General features: G+C 42.4%; 1 protein-coding gene across 6 annotated transcripts in view; it reads right to left on the bottom strand.

Moving 5' to 3' along the window:
* The window catches only part of LOC144493636 (intersectin-2-like), a 195,797-nt gene that overhangs the window by 117,723 nt on the left and 52,480 nt on the right, over positions 1 to 25,594 (bottom strand). For 3 of the 6 annotated variants that reach the window (XM_078212896.1, XM_078212899.1, XM_078212897.1), the window contains one exon: positions 1,789 to 1,881. In XM_078212896.1, coding sequence (XP_078069022.1) covers positions 1,789 to 1,881 — 93 coding nt within the window. Of the gene's footprint in view, positions 1 to 1,788; positions 1,882 to 16,683; positions 16,710 to 25,594 lie in introns of those variants that run through there. The other 3 variants (XM_078212895.1, XM_078212898.1, XM_078212900.1) reach the window with 2 other exon arrangements.

Genomic DNA, 25,594 nt, shown 5'->3' with positions numbered 1-25,594 from the left:
TCAATTTCAAAGTTACATCAAAATTGGTTGCAGTTCGGCTGCAACTAGTGTGAAATACCTCCTCGAGATGTTCTCATGTAAATTCTGATCTACCGATCTGGATTTTGTGGTCAGCTGACCTCAAAGAAAGCTGCCCGCAAAAATCTAACACTCTCTGTGGCCTGGATTTTCCTCTCCTGATTTAACTTTGGTGTCAACGAATGGGATCTCTGGCGCTCAGGAAGAGTGAGATCATCCAGCAGGGTAAGCAGCTAATTATATTGAAGAATTATCACAAAGAGCAAATGGCAAAGTAAAATGCAATGATTATTCCTTCACTTTTTTTACAAATTTTTCAAAGTGAGAAATAAAGATTGGAGAATACCCATTAGAAGCTGAAATGTCATAAACAATATTTAAGAAATAATTTCTATTTGGAAAAATGGTATCAAACAACTATAAATTTAGCCTTTCAGGGCCAGAGTGGTTATTCAGTCATAGTTACGACTCAGTAGGGCATTAAAACCGCAATTACACCTCAATAAAAAGGTGTAACCTCTTGGAAGGGTTTCAAGAGGAATGTTACAGCACAAATGAGGGGATTCTTGTCAGTTCACTGATGTCTAAAGATTGCCGTCGATGGAGATTTAAAACTGTTCAACAATATAAAGGGAAAGACTCTTAGTACTGTAGAGGATCAGAAGGACCTTGGGGTCCGGGTCCATAGGACTCTAAAATCAGCCCCGCAGGTGGAGGAGGTGGTTAAGAAGGCGTATGGTGTGCTGGCCTTTATCAATCGAGGGATTGAGTTTAGGAGTCCGGGGATAATGATGCAGCTATATAAGACCCTCGTCAGACCCCACTTGGAGTACTGTGCTCAGTTCTGGTCGCCTCATTACAGGAAGGATGTGGAAAAGATTGAAAGGGTGCAGAGGCGATTTACAAGGATGTTGCCTGGATTGAGTGGCATGCCTTATGAGGATAGGCTGAGGGAGCTCGGTCTTTTCTCCTTGGAGAGACGTAGGATGAGAGGAGACCTAATAGAGGTATATAAGATGTTGAGAGGCATAGATCGGATGGACTCTCGGAGGCTTTTTCCCAGGGTGTAACTGGCTGCTACGAAATAAACCTGTTGGACTTTAACCTGGTGTTGTGAGACTTCTTACTGTGTTCACCCCAGTTCAACGCTGGCATCTCCACATCATGCTACGAGAGGACACAGGTTTAAGGTGCTGGGGTGTAGGTACAGGGGAAATGTTAGGGGGAAGTTTTTCACACAGAGGGTGGTGGGCGAGTGGAATCGGCTGCCGTCAGTGGTGGTGGAGGCAAACTCAATAGGGTCTTTTAAGAGACTCCTGGATGAGTACATGGGACTTAATAGGATGGAGGGTTATAGGTAGGTCTAAAAGGTAGGGATATGTTCGGCACAACTTGTGGGGCCGAAGGGCCTGTTTTGTGCTGTAGTTTTTCTATGTTTCTATGTCAAGCAACAGATCACTGAGAGCTACTTATGGGTATTCACATTTAACGGCTTATGTGCAGATGATAGAAATTGCTGACAGTTTCACAAATGGTTAAAAATACTCACAGTCTTGCCATCATTACAACTGCAAAATCTGGCCCATTGGTTTGTACTCAAATGCACTCCTTAAAGCGCAGTTATACCACAGATTCTACATTAGATTGAGAAATTTACATTGACTCAACACAAGAACACCAACATAGTAACTGGCAATCTATGACAGTCATACAAAGAGCATGCTAAAGCACATATTTCATTTTGGTCTCAAAGTTATACAGGGCACATACCTGAAAGTAACCCTCCAAGTGGTTTAAGACTTAAAAATTGCTGGTCATGTTTGCTTCGTTCATCAGAGGTGATAGCCCACATGTTTGGACCACCTGTAAAGCAAACAGACACAAAAGTAAACACACAGGTCATTTCCAATTACACAGACTGTGGTTCACAAAAGCATGAACTTTAGAATCTCCATGGTGGGTATAATTATACCTGCTGCCCTTCATTCTCTATCCTGAGACCAAGGTAGTCATTGAGTCCACGTTCAAAACCCCAAGCTCTCCATTACCTGCAACCCTTAACTGCATGTCAGACTGCAACCCAGGAAAGTTTCCAAACCATTAATTCCAGAAACCTTTTGCGATTCTATTGACTCTGGCCTATTACTCATACTACAGTACAATTCCCTATCACTCACACTACAGTAAGTAGCCTATCAGAGTAGGGAGCACTGTCAGAGTAAATAGAAACAAAGTGCTAGAAAAATTCAGCAGGTCTGGCAGCATCTGTGGAGAGAGAAACAGAGTTAACTTATCAAGTCCAATATGACTCTTCTTCAGACAATATGAATTCTTCTCCGAAGACGACTCACGTTGGACTCGAAACATCTCCACAGATGCTGGCAGACCTGCTGTATTTTTCCAGCACTTTCTGGTTTCATTGCAGATCTCCAGCATCCACAGTATTCTGCTTCCATTGTACTGTCAGAGTCAAGTTCTGTACTCCTTAGCCGGGAATTTCTTCAAACCTGAAGTTTTACAGTACTCCCAATTAACTTATGGCAGTGGAGTGAGCGTCGCTTCAAGGAAATTCCCACAATTAACTTTAATGGCACCCCACTTAACATTATATGACTCAATCAATCTCATTAATCAAATATCAGCATGATTTATAAATCCACCAGATGGCGATGCAACAATCCTTTCCTTGGAGAAATTCAGACATGAACATGGAGATGATCAAATGCATGGTCGGTAACTCAGTCCGCAAGATGCAGAAAGGCTCAGGAATAAAACTATACGCAGTCCAAAGAAAACTGTGTAATCCCATGGAAACGGAATTAAACTTGGGAATTATAGGCCAGCCAGCGATAGCAAAGAGGCTCAAATCTACACTAAAATAAGTGATAAGTGAGAATCTGGAGACAAAAAGAAGAAAAAGTCTTCATGGATTCTGAAAGTCTAAACTTACCTGATAGAAATCTTTGAAGGGGTAACAGAAATAGTCCCAGACAATGCAGTGAATGTCATATAACATGGCTTTTCAAAAGGCCTTTGATAAGGGACCATGACATGTGGAGGCAGGAGACAAATGGCTATATGGTTAGCAAATTGGCTCAAAAAAACAGAAAGTAGAAAGAGGGGACAAAGATAGAAAGCAGTGCTCCACAAAGATCAGTGCTAGCATTGTTATTCATAATTTACATTAATGATTTAGACTTAGGAACAAATACCTCAATATCAATATTTAAAGATGGGCAGAGCCAACACCGGGAAAGAATGAATAGAAAAACGTATTGGTAAGCTTGCAAATTGGACAGTTAAGCAGCAAATTAACTTTAACTTACATGCGAGGTGATACACTTTGGTAAGAAAAATAGAAACAAACTGTATCTTAGAACACGAATTGAAAACTGGCGGTCACATAGAAAACAGAGAGTTGGAATAAATGGGTCCTTCTCAGAGTGGAAAGATGGAATTAGTGGAGTACTGCAGGGGTCAGTTCTTGGCCCGCAATTGTTCACTATTATATTAATGACCTGGAGGAAGGAACAGAATGTAAGGTTTCCAAATTTGCCAAAGATATGATAGGTGGAAAGGCATGTTGTGATGAGGACATTGTGATTCTGCAACAGGATATAGATAGATTGGGTGAGTGGGCGAAAACCTGGCAAATGGAGTTTAATGTGGGGAAGTGTGAGGTCATGCACTTGGTAGGATGAATCAAAAGGCATATTATTATCAGGCGAGTGATGTACGGAGGGACTTGTGTGTTCTAATGCATGAATCACAAAAAGCGAGCAAGCAGGTTCAACAAGAAGTGAAGGCGGCAAATGGCATTTTGGCCTTTATTGCAAAGGGGTTGAGTTTAAAAATAGGGAGGTTTTGTTGCAATTGTACAGGGTGTTGGTGAGGCCTCACCTGGAATACCGCATACAGTTTTGGTCCCCTTACCTTAAAAAGGATATAGTAACATTGGAGGCAGCCCAAAGGAGATTCACCAGGCTAATTTCTGAGATAAGAGGGTTGTCCTATCAAGAGAGACTAAATAGTCTGGGTCTGTATTCCTTGGAGTTCAGAAGAATGAGGGGTAACCTTATTCAAACACACAAGATCCTGAGAGGGCTTGACAGGGGAGATGATGAGATGTTTCACTCGTGGGAGAGTCTCGAACAAGGAGACATAGCTACAAGATAAAAAGCCGGCCGTTTAAAGCTGAAATGCGTAGAAATTTCTTCTCACCGAGTGTGGTGGTTCTCTGGAATTCCCTGCCCCAAGGGGTGGTGCAGGCTGGATCATTAGAAGTATTTGAAGTGGAGGTGCATAAATATTTGATCGATCAACTAGAGGGCTATGGGGAAATGGCACAGAGAAGGAGTTGAGGCCGACCTAGATCAGCCATGATCATATTGAATGGTAGGGTAGACTTGAAGGCCTACTCCTGTTTCTATTTCTTGTGTTCTTGTAAAAGGAATAGAAGAGTGTAGAGATCCAGTGATACAGATAAGTAAATCATTAAAAGCAACATTCCGAGATAGTAAAGCAATTAAAAATACTAATAGAGCACTGGGATTACATTCCAAGAGTATGGAATTCAAAAGTAGTGAAGTGATTGTACAGGACTCTGGCTGAATTACACTGAGAATACTATGCACAGTGTTGATTTGCACAGTATGAAAAGGACATGGAAGCTCCGGAGAAATAAAATGTAAAAGAATGGTAGCAGAACAGAGATTACAGCTGGTGAGCAAGATTGAATAGGATGAAGCTTTCTTCTTTAGAATAGAGAAGAAATGAATACACCTGATTGCAATTTTAAAAATAAGGACTAGGTTGCACAGTGTAGATGTGTGGAGGATGTTCCCACTAATGGAAGAATCCAAAACCTGGGGCCATAAATACAATATTATTACTGATAAATCAAACAGCAAAACAGGAGCGATTTTTTTTACCCAGCAGTCAGAATGTGAAACTCATTATCACGGTAAGTCACAGACAGAAATGACAGAAACCCTACAGTGCAGAAAGAGGCCATTCGGCCCATCGAGTCTGCACCGACCACAATCCCACCCAGGCCCTACCCCCATATCCCTACATATTTACCCGCTAATCCCTCTAATCTACGCATCTCAGGACACTGAGGGGCAATTTTAGCATGGCCAATCAACCTAACCTGCACATCTTTGGACTGTGGGAGGAAACCGGAGCACCCGGAGGAAACCCACGCAGACACGAGGAGAATGTGTAAACTCCACACAGACAGTGACCCAAGCCGGGAATCGAACCCAGGTCCCTGGAGCTGTGAAGCAGCAGTGCTAACCACTGTGCTACCGTGCTGCCCTAGTGATTGGAGTAAATAGCTTGGCTGCTTTCTAAAGAAAACTAAAAGAGTAAGTGGGAGAAAAAGGGACACGTGGAGTACCAGCAGAGACTGGCTGGACCAAATGACCTGTTTCAGTACTGCATTTAATAATTGCCTCCACGGCAGATCTGATTCGCATCCCAGACTGCATGGAAGGCAGACTTTATTAGACACAATTCTATGAAATGAGTTGAAGACATATGCAGTAATTCAGTTTGCCCAGCACACAATTCATGTCCTGGAGTGAACACACAATAACTCCCACCTACCATCCCAAGTTAAAATTCAGGGACCGATTTTACCATCAAGTTGCGCCTGTTTTTGGGCATGAAAACATGGTAAAGTCGGGCGTGAGGTGAGTAGCGTGATCCGTGCCTGCCTCCACGCCCGTTCCCCCTTTACCAAGGGCTGAAAATCGCCGCCATCGGGACTGCGCCCAAAATGAGCACAATGTCAATTTAAATGCATTTGCATGCATTTAAATTGACTTAATGGACTGCACACCCAAACTTACAGGCATTTCCCCCTTTACCGCCACGTTCGCCTGTCCAGATTTGGCACGAAACAGATATGGTCCACAAAGGTCCCATTTGGGCGATCCAGCTTCTGAGGAGGTAAGTTTCAAGCGTCTGGCAGCTCTCTGACTCAGATGGCTCCACTCAGGTTGGTGAGGGAGCTGAGGGGGGGTGTCAGATGGCTCTCTGACGTAGATCGGTGGTGGGGGAGGGGGAGGGAGGTGGGTCAGATGGCTCCACTCAGATCAGTTGGGGGTGGCGGGGGGTGGGGGTGGGAGGCAGGGGGGATCCGTTGCCACTCTGCATGCAATCAGTGGTGGGGGGGAGATGGGGAAGTCCGCTGCCACTCTGTGTGTGATCGGTGGGGGGGAAAGGGGCAGCGATCGGTCTGGGTCGCGGGGGGCGGGTGTTGGGGTGATAAGGGGGTCATTAATGTTGTGGGGGTGGGGCAATGTCTGTGGGGGCCAGGGGGAGGTATTATTCAACCTGGGAGCGATATGGCAGGGGAGCATTTTTCTATTTTTTTTTACTGCACATGTGCAGTTGGTGGTGCCGATCGGAGCCGCAGCCTTTCGGGTGCATTAAGCCCCACAGGCTTCTGCAGCACGATTCAGAATCACTGCTATTTTTTCAAGCAGAGTGCATAAGGGGGTGCCTGAGTACGGGTCTAAAAGTCAGATCTGAAACATTCCCAGTTTCAAGTCTGCCCAGCACTTAGAATGAAAATGGTAAAATAGGGCCCTCAGTGGTATCTTTTCCAACTGCTCACTTTCCGAGAGCATCATTCTTCCAGCGTTTCCCTATTTTGCCCCTCAAAAGGTTGGACCTCAGAAACCCCCTTTTAATCTGATTTTTCTTCTCAATGATATATAAATTGTGAGAAACCCCCCAGGTTAAGTTTTGTTTGACACTAGCAACCATATATTCAATAACTAAGTAAAGCTGTAACTTGGACCTACAGCATTATAAACATAACTTGACAATTTTACCATGTTCGTATTTCAGACTGATTAGTCAAGAAAATGAAGAGTTGTGATTCTGCAAAGTTTTCAAAGGAATTTACAAATGGGCTAGCACACAATTAAGACTGTGTATTTTGTTACTTCCAGTTTCAAGGATTTAAGGCTGCCATTACACTGGGGTCTGAGATGGCTATCTGTTTTGAGTGTGCAGTAACAGGTCGCCTGTATTTATGCTATCATTCAACTTGAAATGCTGGTCCTGAACATAGAGAGTACGCATTTCATGGATATCATCATGGTACGATGATGCACATAGGATTATTCCTGCACATTTCATGCTAAGTGGGTTGGGAATCTAAAAATGTACAGGGAGGATTCTATTTTGAAGCAAAACAACTGGACTGTGAGGAGAAAGATCCATGCAGTTGGCACTCCTAGTGCCATCCAACAAAAAATTCCAGCAAGATATACTGCCACTTATACACTTGGATATGGTGTGAAATCCTTAATTTCCTTTGCTTTAATGTACTTGACAGTCAGATTTAGTATCTGGCTTCTGATTATACTGTATCACGCTGAATTGGGAACAGTTCCAAATGTGTTAAAGGTGGCAGTATAATTGCACTCTAAATTATGAGGAATGATTGAGGAAATTGTTCCTCGTAAAAAGGTTTTGAAGTGACCTGTTTGGAATCTTCAAACAATTAATAAATAACCTGGCTAAAGGGCCACTATAGAGAAGCATTTTAGTCTTTGCTAGTTCTAAAACATGATGTGGAGATGCCGGCGTTGGACTGGGGTAAGCACAGTAAGAAGTCTCACAACACCAGGTTAAAGTCCAACAGGTTTATTTGGTAACACAAGGTTTCGGAGTCTCACTCCTTCTTCAGGTGAGTGAGGAGTTGTGTTCACAAGCAGGGCATATAAAGACACAAACTCAATTTACAAGATAATGGTTGGAATGCGAGTCTTTACAGGTAATCAAGTCTTAAAGGTACAGACAATGTGAGCAGAGAGAGGGCCAAAGAGTGGCCCTTTAACCTGGTGTTGTGAGACTTCTTACAGTTCTAAAACATGCAGAGGTAATATTTGCTTACTGCTAGTTGCTTCTGCAAAGTACAAGAGCATACATCACATTTGATGCACAAAAGGGATCACCAAATGCATTGTGTTCCAGAGGCAGTTTGAGATATATTATGTGTCATTCTGTTCAATTTGGTTAGCTCGATACTTTGATCAGGTGAAGGATCATCAGTATCCTTCCTAATCTAAATCTGTGTGGGCAAATCCATCCTATGTATTGACAATCTGTCAATGGCTGTTCAGAAAACTCTTACTTATAAGTATATATTATGTCATCGGTTCAGTATTGAATTGAAAGAGATTGAATGATCTGCAATTGGCTTTATGTCAGTCTCAAGACAGCAGAAATACTACATTACACCTCCTAAGTCAGCAATTGTGCTTCAAGGAACAATTTTATATAGAGTTAGCACAGGAGAAACATCTTTGCCGTGCGTACATTTTGAGGAGAATAGCAAAGATTTTAATTGCTGTTAACGTGCTATTCATGTTCATATTGCTCAACTTATCTGTGTAATGTTAATTCGTTCATCTGTTGGTTTATAACCTTAGCCACACTTTCATCCCAACACACTTTCCTGCCACAATTCTGCCACACATAATTCCAGTCCAATTGTAAAATTCATTACAATTTAACCACCTTTCTGTTAGTTATCTTGTTTGGTTTATTCTAACATGTAACACTGGTACTCCCATCATAATTTCAAACTTCATTTCCCAGTTGCTTCAGAACTGTCTCTGTTCAGCATGTTAATTTTAGTTGCCCCTTCATATTCTGCCTCATGATGGCCACTTGGGCAAAGTACGCATTGAATCCTATTCTAGCAAGGAGCCAACGTCTTCTGGAAAATAAGGGAGAGTAGAAAGCAAATATAAAAAAATGTTCCCGTGATTGACCTAATGCAGTCAGAGCAAAAAGAGTCATACTGACATGTTAACACTCCACAGTGAGAAACCCTCTTGCCCATCACATAAAGATATCAAGCTAATAATAAAAGACAGCTGTTAACTTGTAAAACCAATCGATATTGGAATGCTGCAAGCTCACTCTTAGTTTGGAAGATAAGATCTTTTTTATTTTAAAATTTTCAATGCCCAGGGAATCATAGCTTACACCATTACCAGTGGCGTGCTCATTAATGATTTTATATGGGAATATGATGGAGATGAGCAGCTGTTTGGCTTGAACGCAGGAAGCAGGAGCTGAAACAGGTTTTGTATTTTGGGTCTCATATTTTCTATTGATCTTGACACCAGAGTTTTGAAACTTCATTATTTTTTATTGTTAGTGAGGTGAGATTGAGCTGACAAGTGAATGTCTACAGCACAGGAGGAGATCATTTGGTCCATTGTGTCTATGCTGACCCTCTGAAGGAACAATTCAACTAGTGTCACTGCGCTGCCTCAGAAGTTCTGAAGACTCTGAAGCTAATACTGTTGGAAATATCTTTTGCCAACATTTTGAGATAGGCTTTTTTTTTGCTAAAAGCAGCGCTGGGAGATTAAATGTTTTATGATTTTATTTCACTAAGTCAGCATCGTGCACTTTCTTTCTGTTAGCCTTCAAGGCTCAACATTTGAGTTCAACAACTTTAGATTGCAACCTCTGTCCCCAATTTGTTTCATTTCTTTTTGGTTCGTTTCTTTCATTTCTCTCTTATTTCCTTTGTTTTCAGATGGCAACTATTCAGAATCCTGCCATTCACACTTCCTCTAGACACATCTTAAGTTTCTTCAGTTAGCTTTTACCTTAAGTTTCTTTACTTGACCAATTACCATTCTTTTTGGCCTTGCGACATGAAACCATTGGTCATTTAATCTCTCCTGCCATTCAATCTATCACCTACCTCCCTTTTGTTCTTGTTTCCACCAACCACACTATGACACCAATCCTCCGCAACTAACTTTCAAATGCGCAAAACCTATTACATTCACACCTTTCCTAGTTTTGAAAAAAGGTCACAGATCTGAAACATTAGACGGAATTCTCCCAAAAAAATTCTAAGTGTTGAATTTGCGTGAAAACTGGAGTAATTCACACTGGTTTTTTCAGTGGGAGTTCAGAGAAGAATGTACACTGTAAGGCCACCAGTGTGAATATCATTAAAAACTAGGGGGCGGGGCCCCTAGTTTTTAATGATATTACACTGGTGGCCTTACAGAGACAGGGACAGTGTCAACCTCTCCACTGCAGCGTGCTGAGCGGGCCACTGAGCATGTACCGATCAATCACTACTGAGATTAGTAAATGTGCACCGGCTCCTCACTGATGGCCTCTTGATTGTTGGCCTGCCTCATGACCCCTGCAACGCCGGTTCTTGGCCCTCCCATGGTCCAATCGCTGTGCCCCTGACCATTCCCAGCCCCAACCTGCCCCCAGGCCCAGCCCCCACTCTCCAGAGTGCCGAACCCCCCGCCCCAATTGCTGCCCTCCCTCCCCCACTGATCCCTATGCAGAGTGGCAGCGGGGCCCCCCCACCGCCACTAATTGCCCCCTCGGCCCTGACCCATCAGGCCCCACCCCATATGCCCAGCCCCCTTGCACTGCCCCATGCTTGATGGGCAGCACCAAGGTGCTTCCTGGACATTGGCACTTTTCTGCTTGGGCAGTGCCAGGGGACACTGGCTGGCACTGCCAGGATGCCAATGCCCAGGGGGCACCACCCCCATTGCCTGACCCTCTGGGGGGCCCCAACTGCCCCCACTTCACTCCATCAGGGTCTGGCCGCTAGCTCCCCGAAAGTGGGGAGCTACTGTAATCTCCATTGGACTGAAATACTCTGGTGGGTGGGAGATGCTGTCGGGCCCGGTAACTTCAGTCCTGGGCCCGCTAAGTATTTTAATTATATTACGATGACCATGTAAATGGTCTTTGCACCTCCCTGCCGATTTCCGGCGCACAGCAGACGCCACTGTAAATCCAACGCTGGGAAACGCAAGCAGGGCGCGAACATTTGTGCGAATCCCACAAATCGGCCGATGCGAGAATCTCCTGGCCCGCTGCACTAAAAAATAAACGCAGCGGGATGGGAGATTCTCGCATCGGCCGATTTGTGGGATTAATCATCGATGCTACCACATTCGATTTTCAAGTTTGCTGACGACACCACCGCAGTGGGTCGGATCTCAAACAATGATGAGACAAAGTACAGGAACGAGATAGAGAATCTGGTGAGCTGGTGTTGCAACAATAATCTCCCCCTCAATGTCAACAAAACAAAGGAGATTGTCATCGACTTCAGGAAGCGTAAAGGAGAGCATGCCCCTGTCTACATCAACGGGGACAAAGTAGAAAGGGTCGCGAGCTTCAAGTTTTTAGGTGTCCAGATCACAACAACCTGTCCTAGTCCCCCCATGCCGGCACTATAGTTAAGAAAGCCCACCAATGCCTCTACTTTCTCAGAAGACAAAGGAAATTTGGCATGTCAGCTATGACTCTCACCAAAGTTTACAGATGCACCAGAGAAAGCATTCTTTCTGGTTGTATCACTGCTTGGTATGGCTCCTGCTCTGCCCAAGACCACAAGGAACTACAAAAGGTCGTGAATGTAGCCCAATCCTGCACGCAAACCAGCCTCCCATCCATTGACTCTGTCTACACTTCCCGTTGCCTCAGCAAAGCAGCCAGCATAATTAAGGGTCCCATGCACCCTGGACATTCTCTCTTCCATCTTCTTCCTTCGGGAAAAAGATACAAAAGTCTGAGATCACATACCAAACGACTCAAGAACAGCTTCTTCCCTGCTGCTGTCAGACTTTTGAATGGACTTAACTTGCATTAAGTTAATCTTTCTCTACACCCTAGCTATGACTGCAACATTACATTCTCTCTCATTTCCTTCTCTATGAACGGTATGTTTTGCCTGTATAGTGCGCAAGAAACAATACTTTTCACTGTATGTTAATACATGTGACAATAATAAATCAAATCAAATCACACCTGCTTAGTGTTGTCAGCAATTTTATGTTTATCCTCCACATCTGATCTCTGAACCCTGCATAGTGACACCACTGTGATGTGACATGGAAGCATGCAAGATCTTCACACCTGAGCCCCCAGTCTTTGCACATGAAGCACATACACCTCCTCCAACAGTGTAAGACATTCACGGTTAAGTTAATACCAATAATGTTCCCTAGCATTCAGTTACATTTTGCCAGTGTGAAGCCAAGCATATGTGACTCCTTCTTTAAATAACAGGCAAAGTTAGCCATGATTACATCCTTCCTCTTTGAAAAATTCATACCAACAGTCATCCCCAAACTCTGGTCCCACATCTCCAACTAGTCAATTCAATAACACTGGCCAAACCTCAGACTCAGTTTAGCTGAACATTCCAGGAATTGGGAAGAAAACTTCTACAATAATTTGCCCAAGACTGTACAACAACTCGCTATTGTACATTGTACATGTTGTGCACTGTCAATGATAATGGTCACGGCCATCACATAAACTCGCATCTACTTAGAAAGAAGGTGGTGGAAGCATATTCAATGGTAAAAACATGTTTAAATAGCATCCCACTGTGCCATCCTAACATGCAATGAAGGAGTACAACTGCAACAGATATCTTAAGTCAAGTCTTTAACCACCCATAATTTCTGCAGTGCCACAGTAGCTATGATGCAAATACAACTGTCACTTGAAGCATAAAAACCTCTTCAATATAAAGAACACTTCGGCAATTCTATGGAATATTTTAAAAAAAATTTTAATCCATTCTTAAAGCTACTAAGCAATTGTTTGAAATTGTTGAAGAAATCCAAGTATCTGCCATGTGAGATTCAAATGCTCCTAATTGTTTACTTTAAAAGGCCACATCACAACAGTGATGACAAATTATGCTTCAAATGCAAAATGACCCTTACATATTAAACAGTAGAAAAAACCAGATCAATATCAATTCAAAGTAAAGTTTCTCTCCATAATTAGAGAATCTGTACCATATATGTAACATACAGATGTTTGTAACAATTCAAAATGATTGGCAATATTAGCCAATGCTGAAATTTAATTGCGCCATGTCACAATAACCTTTGAGGAAACCATTTTCCAGGTTCAAAATTGAACATCACGATTAGAGGTCATCTGGAATATAATGAAGAATGTCACTCTAAAATATTATTGTAATTACTGTCAACAAATCTTTGTTGAAAGACTACTATGGAACTGCTATAGATATTCTGGGCAGCAAGAACTTCTGGAAGGACAAGATTGGCTGATTGAAAGTTTTAAATGTGATAAACAAAGTAATGTTTAAAACTTAGATGTGATTTTACATGTCTGATGTGACATACTATAGATTTTTGGCATTAATGGCTAATACGTTGATGAGGTCAATTCAGTCAGACATTGTCTGGCAAAAGGAAGAATAGGAAAAAGGAAACTTTTACAAAGCTCACAAACCAACAGATGACTGAGCAAGTTACAAATGTAACTATGATCAAGTAAAAATTTCAGGCTGGTATGTGTAGAGATAGCATGTGCGATATTTGTCCTCTTACAGAAGTTTATGAACTTCTCTGCCAATATGAATCATTTCTTCCCACCTTGCCGACAGTTTCTTATCTATTCCCAAAGCTTGCCTTGAATTGACACAGATTTGAGTTTGAAAAACAACTTCAATGAGGGATTATATCAGAGGTGGCACAGTGGTTAGCACTGCTGCTTCACAGCGCCAGGGACCCGGGTTCGATTTCCGGCTTGGGTCACTGTCTGTGTGGAGTTTGAACGTTCTCCCCGTGTCTGCGTGGGTTTCCTCCGGGGGCTCCGGTTTCCTCCCAGAGTCTGAAAGACGTGCTGGTTAGGTGCATTGACCCGAACAGGCACCGGACTGTGGCGACTAGGGAAATTTCACAGTAACTTAATTGCTTGTGACTAATAAATAAACTTTATTTTTTAGATGTCATTTGGATATGCCACCATGAGAGGTCTTCCCACCAAAGTGTGTTATGGTTTTTAAACGTCAAGGCAGGACCTTCTCCTTCAAAGTTTATATTTTCTAATAAATTATTATAATACAGATAATCAAATTTACTCTGATGACCAATACCATTTTTGCTTTTCAGGGAAAAAATGGTGATTCCGGGATGGGGGAGTTCAATTGAAATGATACAGGAAATTATTCTTGCGCAAACACATTGGAGTCCCAACCTGCTGCTCCACTTGTCTGAAAATCTATTTTTTAATAAAAACAAATTCATATTTCTTTGTTGTCACTGGAACAATGTTCTTTTAGTCTTCACTAGCTTTCTCGTACAATATTTGTTACTTTATTTCTCTAAAACAAATTCTATTGTACCTAAAAGCAAGTAGTTCTACTGAGATAATATTGCTTTACATTGTCATTGTTACATTTGAGAGTTATGGCCATTTCAGACACTCTTCCGTTCCAAGGTGCCCATAACACTCTCATGTGTTTTGACACATTACATTATTTACTGAAAAACAATGCAATTCAAGAAAATGGTCACAGAATTTCAGTTTGCATAACAGTGTTCACGAATCTAGACAGCACGCTCACTGGGTCACCTTGTTATTTGCTGATCCAACCATAACTTTGAATGGAAACTTTGAGTAATGCAGGATGACAGAAAAGGACAGAGACTTTCTTTTACTGATATCACAATGCTGCCACCGAGTACATTTGGCACAGTGATACCAAAAAGGAAAACCTCACTTAAAGCAATGCACTGTCAACATGTAGCAACAAGTAGTGCAAATTGTTCTCAGCATCAGTAATACACCTGGTAGTATTGATTCTCATGTAATAACTAACTCAAAATTTAATTTGCAGGCACAACTCACATTTGAGAGGACAAAATGTATTATTGCTTGGCATTTTCAAGGGTCGAGCTATCATGGTATTAAATTTTAACATAGCCACATTCTGCTGAAAACCTGGACCACACCAGATTATCTACAATGCAAGTGAGACAATACTTGTCCTCTTATAGAAAGCTGCGTGCCAAGTAAGGTATGGAACAAATGACAAGTTTCCTGAATGAATATTTAATTAGTGTTGGTGTTTACAGTATAACAATACCTGAATGCTGATTATGTAACCAAACAACTTGCAAACTTGACCTTAACAATGATGCATGCGTCAAAGATGATTTTACCTGTACTGTAGTCAGGAAGTTCAGGCCATTGCCTAATCCAATATTGCCTGCATTCTGCAAGTGAACAATCTCTATAAGTTACATACATTACATTGGACCAGTGGTAACGCCTTGAAGTCGGAAGATTGTGGCTTTAAGCCCATTCCAGAAACTTTGAGTGCAGCACTGATGAAGGACCAGTTTTTCAAATAAGACAAAAAATAAATAAGACTCATTGGCTCTCTCAAATAAATGTAAAAGATCACATGGCACTATTCAAATAAAAGCACGGTGCTTCTGCCTATGTCCCAGCTAACCTTTCTGTCCCTCAAGCAACACAATTAAAAATAGATTGTATGGTTATTTATATCATTTATTGTTTGTCGAACCTTGAAGTGTGTAAAGTAGTTGTCAAAATTGTTCAATTAAAAGTTACTGTATGTTAGAAGTATTTATTTGGCTGCAGTATTTAAAAGCTGTATCTGAAAGACTTAATGTTAAGTTAACATGTATTGATACAAACTAACTGAAACCAAAATGTTTTAAATTCATTTCTGAGATGCGGGTATCACTGACTAGACCAGCATTTAATGCTTATCTCTAATTGCCCTTGAAAAGGGGGTGGTATGCCACTTTCTTGAAGTCCATGTGGTGTTGGTAACACCCACAGTGCTGGTAGGGAGGGAACATACTTGGAAATGATTGGCATTATTACATACTTGGATCTTACTAATGTTTTAAGCCTAGATTATGGCTGCCCTGAAATCTTATGACCACTTATGGATGAATCACCATCCCTATATGGCTTGGCTTAAGACTGAGCCAGCTGATATTGCGGTGGGGATTGAACAAAAGCATTCAACCTCTGCTCCATCTCTCTAACCCCTTTCACTGTCTCTATGTTGTTAAACTAGCTATCCAATCCCCAGTCACTTTCTTCCAGCTAACCATTGGGAAGACTGAAGTCACTGCATGTAGCACCTAAACTGTGTACCCTTGCCATGGACTCCAAGCCACTGCCTCAGATTGAAGCTGACTGTACATAACCTCTAGGACCTATTGGACTGCAAGCTAAGCTTCCAAACCTATATCCTTGCCATCTTCCACCTAATGAACAGTGCTGAGCTCTCTGTTAATTATATATTAATTGTATTTAATTGTGTGCTTGAACTGTGGATTCACTTATGCTCCAACAAATAGGAACAGAGTGAACCTGTAGTTGCTGGATTAGTAGGTGCATGTTTGAAACGCTAATACAAGTGTGTAAAGATTGGCTCTGTCCTTCACCACGTGACTTTCTTGACGGTTCAGACCTACCTCAGCATACACGCCACTGAAATCCTTAGTCAGATCTTTGAAAACTTTGAATTAATTACTCTGATACTGTTCTGGTTGCTCTCCCATTCTCCACTCTTTAAACTTCAGCTCTTGGAAACCTCTGTTGCCTGTATTCTGCAACTCACCTCTGTTCTTGTTGACCTGCATCGACCCTCGGCCCCTCAATACCTCAAATTCAAAATTCTCAACACTGTGTTAATCACAAAAATAAATCCATGGTGTGTGATCTTATTCCCAGTTTAAAATAACCTTGAAAGTGTTATCACTGGTAGGGTTGCAGCTGCAATTCTGAATGGAACTGTGATTAAAAAATAGTCCAAATTACCATCACTGGTTTCCTCTGGACTTCTCCCACAAATACAATAGATGCTGCCTTTAATGACCATACATTTTATGCCCAGCATCCGTGAAGCATTGTATGGTCACAGTCTGGGGAAACAGAATGAATTCTGTCATAAACATGGAAAAATCAGAAACAGCTTCAAAGTTCAAAGCAAAGCAATTATCAATGGTACAAACATCTTGCACTTGCTTTCAAGAACAAAGCATTAATTGGACCCCTGATCCTCTAGTAAAGATGTGAAAAAACAGAACATTTCTGCAGAGCAATAGAAAAACAAGAGTGCAGAATTATACTAATTAACAATACTGCAAATACATTTGACAGGTACCAAAGGCAATGAAACTAGATTGTAAATTCTCCAGTTAAGCAGTTTAAGAATACGAGAACTAACACAAGCCTGATTGAGAAGACTTTGTATGTGTAGGGGGATACTTCCCAACAACTTACGTACAGAGCTAATGAACTTTACAGTCAGGTCAATGTGGAATATTTTCCATTTTCTACTGATGGCATGGAAGTATGACAAAACTCAAAGAATCCTGTGCTTTTAAGGGGATTGGCACTGCACCACAAAACCAGACACTTGCCCTCCTTAATGTGCATTAACATCTAACGTCACAGCATGCTTTAGAATCACAGAATGATATGACACATTTGGGGACCGTTCAGCCCATTGCACCTATGTGAGATCTTTCGAAGAGCTACTCAATTAGCCCCACTTAACTGATGTTTGCCTTATAAATGTTTCCTTTTCAAATATTTAACCAAATCTATTTTTAAAGTTACTACTGAATCTGCTTCCACCATCCCTTCAAGCAGTGTATTCCAGATCACAACAATTCAGTACTCAAAAAGATTTTCCCAGGCTCTTTTGTCACTTACCGTAAATCCAGATCCTCCGAGTACCTAGATACTTCACTGTATGTACAGTGCTTTGGGGTTTCCTTTGAGATGTCAGGAAAGGCACTCTATAAAGGCAAACCTTCCTTTATTGACACTTTCTGCCACTGCAAACAATTTCTTCCTATTTACTCTGTCAAAACTTCATGATTTTGAACACTAATGTTAAGTTTCCCCTTATACCTCTGCTCTAAGAGGAACACGCATCCTGAAAGAGAAACAGCAGGTGATTGAATGGCCCTCTTTGGTCCTGTATCATTCTATATTTCTATGCCACTGGCTGACTTAAAAAATCATAGCTTCAAACCAAGGAAAACATTTTCAAAATTGTCTGAATCAGTTAAATGATCAGTCCTCAAAATTAATTATTTTCCTGGTGAGTTCTATGCTCTTATTTATGAAGAGGGAGTGCGGATGGAATCAAAATAATTGAAAAGATTCAGTGTTAGGGATCTATTTTTAAAGCTTCAAACTTTACTGTTCCAGAACTGGAGAAAAATTAACAATTCTCATGATTCAGATCCAAAGTTGCATTATGTTTGGAAAGAGATAAGCTAATCTTGTGATTTCAATCAGGCTCATCATGTTGATCATCATTTAGTAACATTTGCATAAAGTATTCCACTATTACTTGTCCTTCAGTGTGAAACTGATCACAGCTCAACAACTGAGTGCATTGGTGCCAACTTCAACAATGGCATTTGCACTTGGATGCAGGTCCGGAACAATGATTTCCAAACCTTAATCTCAACACAGCTCACAATTGTTCAAACTTTCTCAAATAGCTATATGCAACAGATCACCCATCTTCTAGTTAATCCCAAAGACAGTTTACAATTTTAGGATAACAATAACATCTTGCATTAATATTGTGGCTTTAACACAGCAAAACCTCTTATGGACCTTCACAAAGAAAATTAGGGACTGGACTCTGCAGGGTAAAGCGCTCGGGGAGCTTAATAAAGGAATGCCATGAAGTTGGGAACAGAGGATGAGAGAGTTAGAGATTTAGGAAGAAAATACCCGTACATAATGATAATTTTCTAATCATTCTTCAAATTTTACATCACTGATCTGTTCTGCTTCATTTCCCAATACTAAAGAGTGGGAAAGGGTCTTGCTATTTTGTGACCAAGGTTGAATGTTTTGAGATCACTGGTTAAACTTTTGCGACTGTTTAATTTCTTGTTTTCTTAATAAATGACAACATAAACCACATGACAAGTGGTTGTCTCTTTGGTTAGAAGACAAGTCACCTCATGTAATTTCAGTCAACATATTACAGTTCCTCAGATAGTGAAGCAAACCCTGTCCACATGCAGCAAGATCTGACAATATTCTGGCTTGCACTGAAAAGTAGCAAATAACATTTGCATCATGTATGTGCCAGACAATGACAGCTCCAACAAGAAGATGCCTAACCACCTGCCCTTGATGTTCAATGGCTTTACCAAAATTGAAGCTCCCATCATCAACATAGAATCATCGAATCCCTACAGTGCAGAAGGAGGCCATATGGTCCATTGAGTCTGCACCAACCCTCTGACAGAGCATCTTACCCAGGCCCACCATCCTGTCCTATCCCATAGCTAATCCATCTAACCTACACATTTTGGGAAACTAAGGGGCAATTTAGCATGGCTAATCATCCTAACCTGCACATCTTTGGAGTGTGGGAGGAAACCAGAGCAGCCGGAGGAAACCCATGCAGACATGGGGAGACAGTCACCCAAGGCTGAAATTGAACCCAGGTCCCTGGTGCTGAGGTAGCAGTGCTAACCACTGTTCTGCCCTGGTGCTTACCACTGGCAAGAACCGAACTGAACCAGCCACATAAATGCTATCACAACAAGTTCAGTTAAGAACCTGGGAATTCTGCTGCAAGTAACTCATCTTCTCACTCCCCAAAGAGCTTATCAGTTTCTACAAAGCACAAATTAGGAGTGTGATGGAATATTGTTCTTTGCCTAGATGGTGGTAGCTACAAGTTTGCTGTCATTGGCTGCGGTACTTCAAAATCAAGGATGACACCAATCAAGTTTAGTGAGTTTTCGGATGACTGAGGAGTCCAATTCGGGAGCCCCAAGTTCATCCATAGTGGGGGCATGCAGTTGCGTGAGAGACTGGAATTTTCAGCCCTAGGTTGACTTCCCTCTCTTTCCTCTGCCTCCGCTGTTCTGCCTCGCTGTCAAGTCACTGAGCCTCGTAGTGGCTTGTGCCTTGATGGACTAACTGGAGCCATGCCAAGTCATCCCCAGCCTTCTCCTCCCCAGTCAAAGGTATTAATGCCTCCATGCTTTTGCGCGGTCTTGAACATATCCTTATAAATTTTCATTTGGCAGGGTCAAGGGTTCATGGAACAGTTGCAGGACATCCTTTTTTTTAGGGGGAGGGAGGGGTGAACAGCCAGAGGCCACAGTCCAAACTGGTATCAACAATATAGGGAGAAAAATGGATGATGTCATGCAGGCTGAGTTTAGGAAGATGGGAAAGAGATTAGTGAGCAGGACATCAAAGGTGTAATCTCCAGATTACACCCAAGGCCAAGTCTGAGTGAGTATATAAATAGGAAAATACGCCAGACGAATGCGTGGCTGGAGAGATGGTTCAGTAGGGAGAGCTGGATGATGTAGCAGTGGGTGACCATTTTGGAGACAACAACAGTTAGATTTAACATAATTATGGAAAAGGGTAAAGATAAAACAAGAGTAATGTTCTAAATTAGGGAAAATTACAAGGTGATCTGGTGAAAGTGGACTGGATACAGCTACTTGAAGCAAAATCCATGACAGACCAGTGGGAGGCATTCAAAAGTGACATTCTCACAAGTACATTGTAGGCACATCTTGTAGACAAAGAGAAAGGGTGATACTACCAAATATAGAGCCTCCTGGTTATCAAAAGGCAAAAAGAGTATGGTAAAGCAGAAGAAAAAAAGCTTATGACAGTCACAAAAAAAAAATTAGGAAGCCTAGAAAATACAGGGATGAAATATTGGTGGTTTGGTGGTTGACTGAGGCAGAAACCATCAACTCATTTAATAGGAACCATGATCTGCACCTGAAGTGCTATAATCTGCAAGGCTAGGACCAGTGGCTAGAAGGTGGGATTAGAAGTAGGCTATTGTTTTTTTTCAGCCAGTGCAGATACAATGGGCTGAATGGCCTCCTTCTGCTTCATAACGTTTCTATGGTTTGATGGTTCTATAAATGCTGGTCTTGCCACCAATGCCCAAATCTCATAAGTGAATAAAAATAAAGGTTATCTGTCCAATCCTGAACAAAAACACATTACATATATTTTGAGTGCATTGTCACACATCAGTTTGCACAGAGTGCAGATTGTTCTGAGAGACGTCCATAGTACTGAGAAGTGTTCTTAATACGAAGCACTAGAGAGATGTCTGGTACAGAGCAAAAATATTATTTTATAATTGTGCATTCTGCAACATGCAAAATAATCCAATGTTTTTATTTAATTTCGAGTAGATTGCATATACAACAGAATCACAGAATCGTCAGTGCAGAAGGAAGCCATTCAGTCCATCAAGTCTGCATCAGCTCCCTGAAAGAGCAGTCTATCCGGTCCCACAATCCTGCCTTAACAGAATCACAGGATCTTTAAAGATGAATAAGAATTAGAATTTATATAGCATCTTTCATGTCCATTGGACATTCTAGTGCGTTTCACAGCCAAAGAGTTACTTCAAAATCTAATCATGGGGGCAATTCTCCCAAAAGTGCTGAATTGGCGGGAAAGCTGTTCTAAATCCCGACAGTTCTGTCAGTTCAGCTTCTCACCCGAATCTCCGCATTCTGTGCACCGTAGAAATCCTAGTCGTGAATATCATTAAAAACCCAGGGGGCGGGGCAGGGCCTATTCGCGCCAGAGTCTGACAGTTCCAGAACTCTGCACATGCGCACTGGACCCAATCTGTCAGTCTCCCCGTTTGCTAGCCAGCTCGATCGCTGGCCAGCCCAGGACCACCGCAGTGCTGCCCCTCCAGCAGCCCCCACGGCCTGATCACGGCTCCCACAGCAATTCCTGGGCCAGCCCTGACCCTCCACTCCCCCATCCCGGAGCACCCCCAATGTCCCCGCCCTCCCCCCCCAATCAGATCCGTCTCCCCCACCCCCACCCCCCCCCCCCCCCCCCCCCCCCGGAGGAAGACCCCACTCTCCAGCCCGTCCCAATCGCTGCCCTCCCTCCATCCCCGATCCTGTCTGTAGAGTGGCAGCAGGACCCTCCACCACCAATCACCCCTAAGCCCCGCCCACAATAGGCCCACCCCCTTGGTGCCAGGGTGCCCATGCCCAGGGAGCACCACCCCCCACCACCCGACCCCCTAGGGGACCCCCTAGTTCCCCTAACATGGGGAACTAGTCTGAACCCTGCCGGAATGAAGTACTCCTGGTGGGGTGGGAGAAGTCCCGATAATTACCTAATATGCATATTTAAAACAGATTAAAAACAGTTTTAAATGACTTACCTGCCTTCCCACTGGTTTCCAGCATGGTCTGACCGGCGGCTGTTTGCCAGCTCTGGGAGATGCGCATGCCTTCCCGGCACATGCGCAAATCCCTGTTCAAGGCCGCAGATGCGCAACTCCCACCGCGACCCAACAGAAAAGTTGCGGGTCGCAATGGGAGAATTGTGGCCATGATTTCTACTGAGTCAAGTAGAGCAGCTAATTTATATGCAGCAAGATTCCACAAACCACAATGAGTTAATTGACCAGATGATCAGATTTGTTTAAATGATATTGTTGACCTGGACATTGGAGAACATCCCTGTTATTCTTGGAATAACATGGACATCTTTTGCGTAGATCTTTTCCAGGCAGACTTCTCTACCCCTCGCAATGTCCTCCCATTTACTGTGGTAAAGCTGTTATACTTGGCTGTAAAACCCGGGTTAGCTTGTTCCAATCTGTGATAATCGAGTTACCCAAATGGAAATGGATGCCACGGCTATTGAGCTGAACTGTGAAACCTTCTGCAGTTGACTTACCCTGCCAATACCTTTCAAAGCTCATAGATGAAGAATAATGGTGGGGCAAGATATTGGAAGGCACTGGGATTTTGTGGATTTGTGCTTCAGCAAAACGTTAACACCTTCAGGAAAAGGGGCAGAGGAGAAGTCATTGCTGTTCCAAGACTTAAAGTAAGGCATGAGTCACTGAAGGTGTAATAATTAACTAAGAATTGAACAAATTTTTGCCAATCTTAAGTACTTTAATGCATCATTGCTTTTAAGATGAGTTAACTTTTATTTTGAACATCCATATTCCATTTTAAAGTTTATAGATTGTCTTTGTGGCATAAGTGGAACTTGAAATCGACCATAAAACTGAAAAGCTATTTAGCATGTTCCTGATCCACACTTCAAAACTTTATTTTAAGGCAATTTATTTGCACACTTCAAAGTGCACTAGGTGCCTAACTCGTAATATATTTTGCATAAGTTAATAATTCTTAAATTTCTTTTCACAGTTTAACAGAAAATTATCAGCATTAGAATTTAATGGAATGTTGAACTTTGTTTTGAGCCGTGGGTCCCCTCATCATTGGTACACAAGATATGACTAGAGTTTTCATTTCCCAGATGTCTACATCTTATACTGCCTGAATATTAATTTGCTTCCTTGCTGTTGAACATGTTGACATATGTTAACAAGCTTTATCAGGGACTGTAGACTGTAGGTTCCCACCCATAATTTTGTAGAGGAACTGTTTTCAACTCCACAATGTTTGCTAAATCATTTCCCCAGAAGGAAGTATAGAAAGTGATTTCATCCACAGAAAATCCATATCCCAATTTTCTGGCTCAAAGGTGGCAAACGTAGAAGCTTTGGGGTGGTCAGAGAGGGGATGTACATATCACCTGTAATCAAGTAATGAATTCATGATCCTTTAAAACTACGCAATCTTTTTAAAAAAAAGTCACCACACCTCCAATTGTTAGGTAACATTCATTGAACATATTTTAAACAATATGTGTTAGAAAGAAAGGTTTGCATTTCTATAGTGCATCTCACAATCTCAGGGTGTCCCAAAGCACTCTGCAGGAAGGTAAACAGTGATTGTAGTTATTGCTGTAATGTAGGAAATGCAGTAGCTAATGGGCACAGTGGCTAGTATGGCTGCCTCACAGTGCCAGAGACCCGAGTTCAATTCCAGCCTCGGGTCACTGGCTGTGTGGAGTTTACATGTTCTTCCCATGTCTGCATGAGTTTCCTCTGGGTGCTCCTGTTTTCTCCCACACTCCAAGGATGTGCAGGTTAGGTGGCATGGCCATGCTAAATTGCCCCTTAGTGTCAGGGAGACTAGGAAGGTAAATATATGGGGACAGGGTAGGATTGTTGTCGGTGCAGGCTCGATGGGCTAAATGGCCTCCTTCTGCACTGCAGGGATTCTATGATTGTATGATAATTTATGTACAGCAAGCTTCTACAATCAGCACTGAAGTAATGATCAGATTGTCTGTTATTTTCTGAGTGATAGATTACTGTGAGGATACAGAAGAACAAAGAAAAATATTCCCCGCTCAAATGATGCACTGAAAGCATCCAGAAGCCACGCTTTTTTCTTGGATCCTGCTCACACATGTTCTGTAAAATGCGGTTCTAGGATTATAAAGAAACCTGCTATTTTTATTTATCGTATCACAAGTAAGCCGTGGCTCATTAACAGCATCCCTATCACGATCTAAATGTTGAATTGCAGATAAACACAAAGCAACAAAGAGATACATTCATCAGCTTATCATCCCTTCCTCAAGGACTATAATTAAGAAAGGGTGCAGAGCTCAAAATAGTTAACACAAGGAAAGAGCAGATGATATATTCGGAAACTTTCCAAAAACATAGTCAAAACACAAACTGGTAAGAGTTCATAGGTATGCATTATAAAATCTAATTCACTGGAAGAAAAGAACACTCCTACGTGTTTATTCAACTTGTACAATGAAAAATATAAAACATGGGGGCAATTCTCCCAAAAAAATTCTAAGTGCCGAATTCACATGAAAAATGGAGTAAACTCACATTGATTTTTTTAGTGGGATTTTCAAAATGAATCTCCCACACTCTGAGCACTGCAGAGTACCCAGAGAAGATTCACATTGAAAAAGAGTGTGTGGGGCCTACTCCAGCTGGAGAGGCTGGAGGCATCGTGCTGAGCGGGCCGGTGCGCATGTGCGATCTATCAGAATGGAGGTCGGTGCGTGAACAGTAACCCCGCAAAGCCGGCCTCCTGATTGATCCCCCACCTCCACCCCACGATTGCTGGCCTTCAGGACCTATCCGGGCCAGCCCCGATGTCTCTCTCTCTCTCTCCACTCCACCCCTCCTCCCCCCACCGCAGTCCCAACCGCCATCGCGCCACCCCCCCGGCAGTCCGACACCCACCTGGATGACCAGCCCCCAATCACCCCCTTCCCTCCCTCTGCCACCAATCCCAATGCAGAGTGGCAATGGGACCCCCCCCCCCCCCCCCACTACCGATCGCTCCCCCCTATAGGCCCTGCCCCAATAGGCCCAGCCCCTTTGGCACTACCTGATGCCCAATGAGCAGGGCCAAGGTGCCCATTGGGCATATTTAAATCCAAATTAAAAAATTTAAATCAGCTCCGTGCTGATTTCTGGCGCGGAGCTGATTACTCCAAAAACCTTTGTCTGGGAGACATGTGGAGGCCTTGGTTACCAGAGGGGAGCCCGCTAATCAGCCTCAGCTGATGTGTCCCAGTCCGATGCGCTGCTAGAGCAGTGCAGCGGCTGGGAGAATCGTCCCTTGTGTTTCTAAACATTAACTGGATTTTCTGTCATGGCAGAAATACATGGGAAATCCATTGCATTTGGAAAACTCTCATACTTCAAGCAGGGAATGTCAGTATGACATTTTAACATGCTCTTAGAAGGGCAGTGCAGTTACTTTCAAACTAATTTCAGTTAGATTTGCCGAGAACACAATTATTGTCCAGAATTTACATTTTG

The sequence above is a fragment of the Mustelus asterias genome, chromosome 5, assembly GCF_964213995.1.
Source record: "Mustelus asterias chromosome 5, sMusAst1.hap1.1, whole genome shotgun sequence".
Classification (NCBI taxonomy): Eukaryota; Metazoa; Chordata; class Chondrichthyes; order Carcharhiniformes; family Triakidae; genus Mustelus; species Mustelus asterias.
This window is presented reverse-complemented; position numbering and strand designations above follow the sequence as displayed.